The sequence below is a fragment of the Octopus bimaculoides genome, chromosome 3 (assembly GCF_001194135.2).
Source record: "Octopus bimaculoides isolate UCB-OBI-ISO-001 chromosome 3, ASM119413v2, whole genome shotgun sequence".
In the NCBI taxonomy this organism is placed as follows: domain Eukaryota; kingdom Metazoa; phylum Mollusca; class Cephalopoda; order Octopoda; family Octopodidae; genus Octopus; species Octopus bimaculoides.
The window spans coordinates 166803199-166807473 of NC_068983.1; the positions used below are offsets into that span (position 1 = coordinate 166803199).

The 4275-nt window shown below is 37.9% G+C and overlaps 1 protein-coding gene across 1 annotated transcript in view; it reads left to right on the forward strand.

The window, feature by feature from the left end:
• LOC106867326 (muskelin) overlaps positions 1-4275 on the forward strand; it is a 51920-nt gene that overhangs the window by 7150 nt on the left and 40495 nt on the right. Inside the window, exons 2-3 of the mRNA XM_014912166.2 lie at positions 408-477; positions 2688-2830. Of these exons, the coding sequence (XP_014767652.1) occupies positions 408-477; positions 2688-2830 (213 nt within the window). The remainder of the gene's footprint in view (positions 1-407; positions 478-2687; positions 2831-4275) is intronic.

The following is a 4275-nucleotide window of genomic DNA, read 5'->3' on the forward strand; positions in this document are numbered from 1 at the left end:
TATATATATATATATATATATTTGTATGTATATATATATATATATATATATATACATCTTTGCATGTTATTAATTAACGAATGACAATGGAACAAGAATTACATAATTAACTTACAACTGTTTCTGCTCTCAGAAGCAATGTACTGGGCTCTGAAGAAGCTATTAGATATTGTACAAGCACCTAGCTCTGAGTGCACTGTTTTTTATAGCAGAAACAGCTGTAAACTAATGAAGTTGATCATGTAACTCCTGTTCCCTTTTCATTTATTAATTAATATTATGCTCTTCACTCACCTAATGCTTTATTCTAAAGCATATATCCAGTGATTTCTAACAACTGGTTATTAGTATTGCTATGCCTAAGAGAAATAACACGCTTATATACATATTGCTTTTTATTTCTACAGAAACATTTACCATGACCGTCCACAAGAGCAATCATCAAGGTGGTCATCTGATTCTAACAATTCACCACAGGTTGGTCGTTTTTTTTTTATATATTTGTTACATTTTTATCTTCCTTTTTCCTTTCTTTACATCTCATTCTTTTATTTAAATGTCTTTAATCTTTATGTCTTCCTAAATTCAATTGTCTAAGTAATTTTGTGGATTAAATTTCCTAATTGATGCCAGACTTATTTTCAAAGTTTTGCTTTTAAATTATTAAAATTTTTAAAAGTATTTGATTCTCATATTTTAACCTTTTAGTATTCAGATTTCTCTCTTAGATGTAAGACTTGTTCATTCACATCGTTTTCAATTAATCCTGGATTGTCTTGTAGCTTTGAGATTTTGTTGATGTGGTTTATTTTTAGAATGACATTGTAGAGTAGATACGAGGAACCAGATTTGGCATAAAACAAGGAGAATATCTGGGTTGGATATGGCCAATTTAAATGCTAAAGGGTTAAACTTCTTCAAATTAGATTTTGATAAGAATAGATTGCCAGAGTTGTAATTTTCGTAAAGGACCAATAATTTTAGTGAAATTTTCAACTTCTATTTTATCATCATCATCATCATCATTGTTTAACGTCTGTTTTCCATGCTGGCATTGGTTGGATGGTTCAACTGGGGTCTGGAGGGCCAGGTGGCTGCACCAGGCGCCAGTCTGATCTGGCAATGTTTCTACAGCTGGATGCCCTTCCTAATACCAACCACTCTGAGAGTGTAATGGGTGCTTTTTACGTGCCACCGGCACAGGGGCTAGAGGGGGCTGGCATTGACTATGATTGGATGGTGTGTTTTATGTGCCACTGGCACGGGAGCCAGTCAAGGCGGTGCTGGCATCAGCCACATTCGGATGGTACATTTTACATGCCACCGGCACAGAAGCCAGATGGGGCAAGGGGGGCTGTTGATATAAATTACTAATTTAAGAAAACCAATGGAACTATAGATTTTTACATAAACTGTGGTCTCATCATCATCATCATCATTTAACATCTGTTCTCCTTGCTGGCATGGATGGCCTGACAGGAGCTGGGGAGCTGCACCATGATCCAATTGTCTGTTTTGGCATGGTTTCTACATCTGGATGCCCTTCCTAATGCCAGCCACTTTACAGAGTGGCACTGGGTGCTTTTTACATGGTGCCTGCACAGTTGCCATTTACATAGTGCCAACATCCACTGGGTCACCAAGGAGCTTGCAAGACAAGGATGTCGTATCTGAGAGAGATGGAACTAAGAGAAGTGGCCATGTGTCAGGCAAGAAGTTAGAGTCTGGTAGAGAGAGAGAGAGAGAGATAACTGATGCTAGAGAAGAGATTCTTGGCAACCACAGTAGGACAAGGAAAGACAGTGAGGTGGGTGAGAGAGAAGGGGGGGGGTCTACCCACAATTAACAGTGGAGGTGGGATACAAGTAGTACAGAAGGGACAGAGGAGATGTTCTACAAGAGTATGAGGGGAGATATTTAGAGATAGTAAGTGCTGGGGAGAGGAACTGGAGAAGCTTCCAGTGGGGGTGATGGGGAGATGGGTTGTGAGTGAGTTTTGCTGGAGAGGACAGAAATGTGGGTGGGGGCATGACCATAAAGGACATTCCTGCACGTATGGATGGCCATGGTTTTCCTTAGCATGTCTTCTCAAGCCCAGCAAATCACCAGAAGTGTTGGTCCCTTGTCATCTCCTCTCCTAATTTGGAATATTAAAGATGGTTTGAGGTTGGTATTCTCTTTGAAGTGGTGATGCAACTCAGAAAATCATTTTAATATCAATTACCATTTACTCAATCATAGAAAATATTGTATTTTAAATAATAATAGATTTTTTAAGAAATATTTATGCATTAAAGTGTAAATATTTTATAGCTGTCAGATGAATTTTGAGAGGACATGAAATAATTCTGTTCTTTTTAGAGGAGTGGATCTCAAGCTTTAAATAAATCCAAAACCGTTTGGGATATCAAAAAGGGGTTTTCAACCTGGTCCTTACTTGCTATTGTTTATAGCTTTATGTACTTCGAGATCCATGTTCCAAAACAGAAGTAAATATTTTACTTTTAGTATTGATGGTCTTAAGTTGGTATTTCTGAAAAGTGCTGAGACAGCCTCAGGTAAATGTTTTTAATAATAATTGCCTCATACTTAATCATAAAATTAATGTGGTTTAAATTGTATTGAATTATTGTTGGTAATGTTTATTTTTTAATATTTCTGTATCAAAATGTAAATGTTTCTTTCAGTATTTGGTGCTGAAATTAGAGAGACCTGCCATTGTTGAAACTGTTACGTTTGGTAAATATGAGAAAACCCATGTGTGTAATCTGAAAAAGTTTAAAGTGTATGGCGGCCCAACAGATGACCACATGATTGAACTTTTAGAAAGGTCAGCAATTACAACATTTCACATTCCTCATGAAGTACTCTCCATGACTGTACTTTTCTTTTATCCTTTGCTAAATACGTGCATCAAGCAACATAGCTATGTCTTCAAGACCAGTCTTTTACTGATGATAAGCCATCAATGATAGTCTAAAATGCTTAAGTGCACATCATTGATCTCGTATCTGCAACAGGGTATTTGTGTCTTTTGTCTTCTGTCACTGCATTTAGAAATATGATATTCACTTTTAGTTTTTTTTTACTGTTTTTACTACTTGTGCCATTTCTTCACTTTGTCGCTTTTCCTGTTATCAGTCACTCAATCCTTCTCTCTGTCTCTCTCTGTCTGTCTCTCTCTGTCTGTCTCTCTCTGTCTGTCTCTCTCTGTCTGTCTCTCTCTGTCTGTCTCTCTCTGTCTGTCTCTCTCTGTCTGTCTCTCTCTGTCTGTCTCTCTCTGTCTGTCTCTCTCTGTCTGTCTCTCTCTCCTCAAATCCAATTCGTCATGTCGCGCCTCTACAGCAAGAAATCTCTTCTGCTCTGGCAACCTTCTCATGCTTTAACTCCTCATATCCCAGCATATGTTTGCCTCTCTCTGGAGTTTGTAATCTTGCAAGCTGGATGGAGACCTCACTAGTGCTGGGGCACAACAAATCCACCCAGTATACCGTTTGGTGTTGGGAGCGGTATCCGTCTATAGAATTCATGCCAAAGGAAGGGCACTGGTGCCCAATGCAGTCCTTGGACCCATTGGATCCTCTCAAACCATCCAACTGATGCCAGCATAGAACTTGGATGTTAAGAACGAGCTCAATCTACCTATCTTTCTACTTCCCATCATTCACAATTATTTACAAATGATAAGGGGGCCTCTGTGAAGTCATTTGGCCTGCTACAAACAACAGCTAGGTCTCCTACAAATTATACCCTATTGTCTTGGGAAATGGACAACACTTTAGATAATCTACTTTCAGATGTACTGAGAGAAAGACGTGATGGTCATTGCTGGAATGCTTTTGATCAAAGTTGTGTTCAATCAATGCCAACCTAGGTCTAGACAACAACTTGCAGTTTTTTATTTAAAAAAAAAATCCTCCAAAACATTTTCTCCATTTTTATTATACAACTAACAGAAATACCCGGCTTTGCCCGGGTTAAAGAGAATAATGAAATCTAAAAATGCCGTCTAGACTACGTAACCCTCAACTGTTAGTAGCTACGATACCATATTTCTACCTTAATAACTCTCCAATCCATGCCAGCATGGAACATAGACATTAAGTGGAATGCTAGAAGAAAGTTTTCAACTCATATCTGTATAAAGTAAATACACGTAATTCAGAAACACGTTTTGTGTATTTTATTTCGTAACCAAACAAACAGGTACAGATTATAAATAATGAAAGGCCAATTTTGGTGATTCATTTGACAGAGGTAGTAGAGAGACAATGC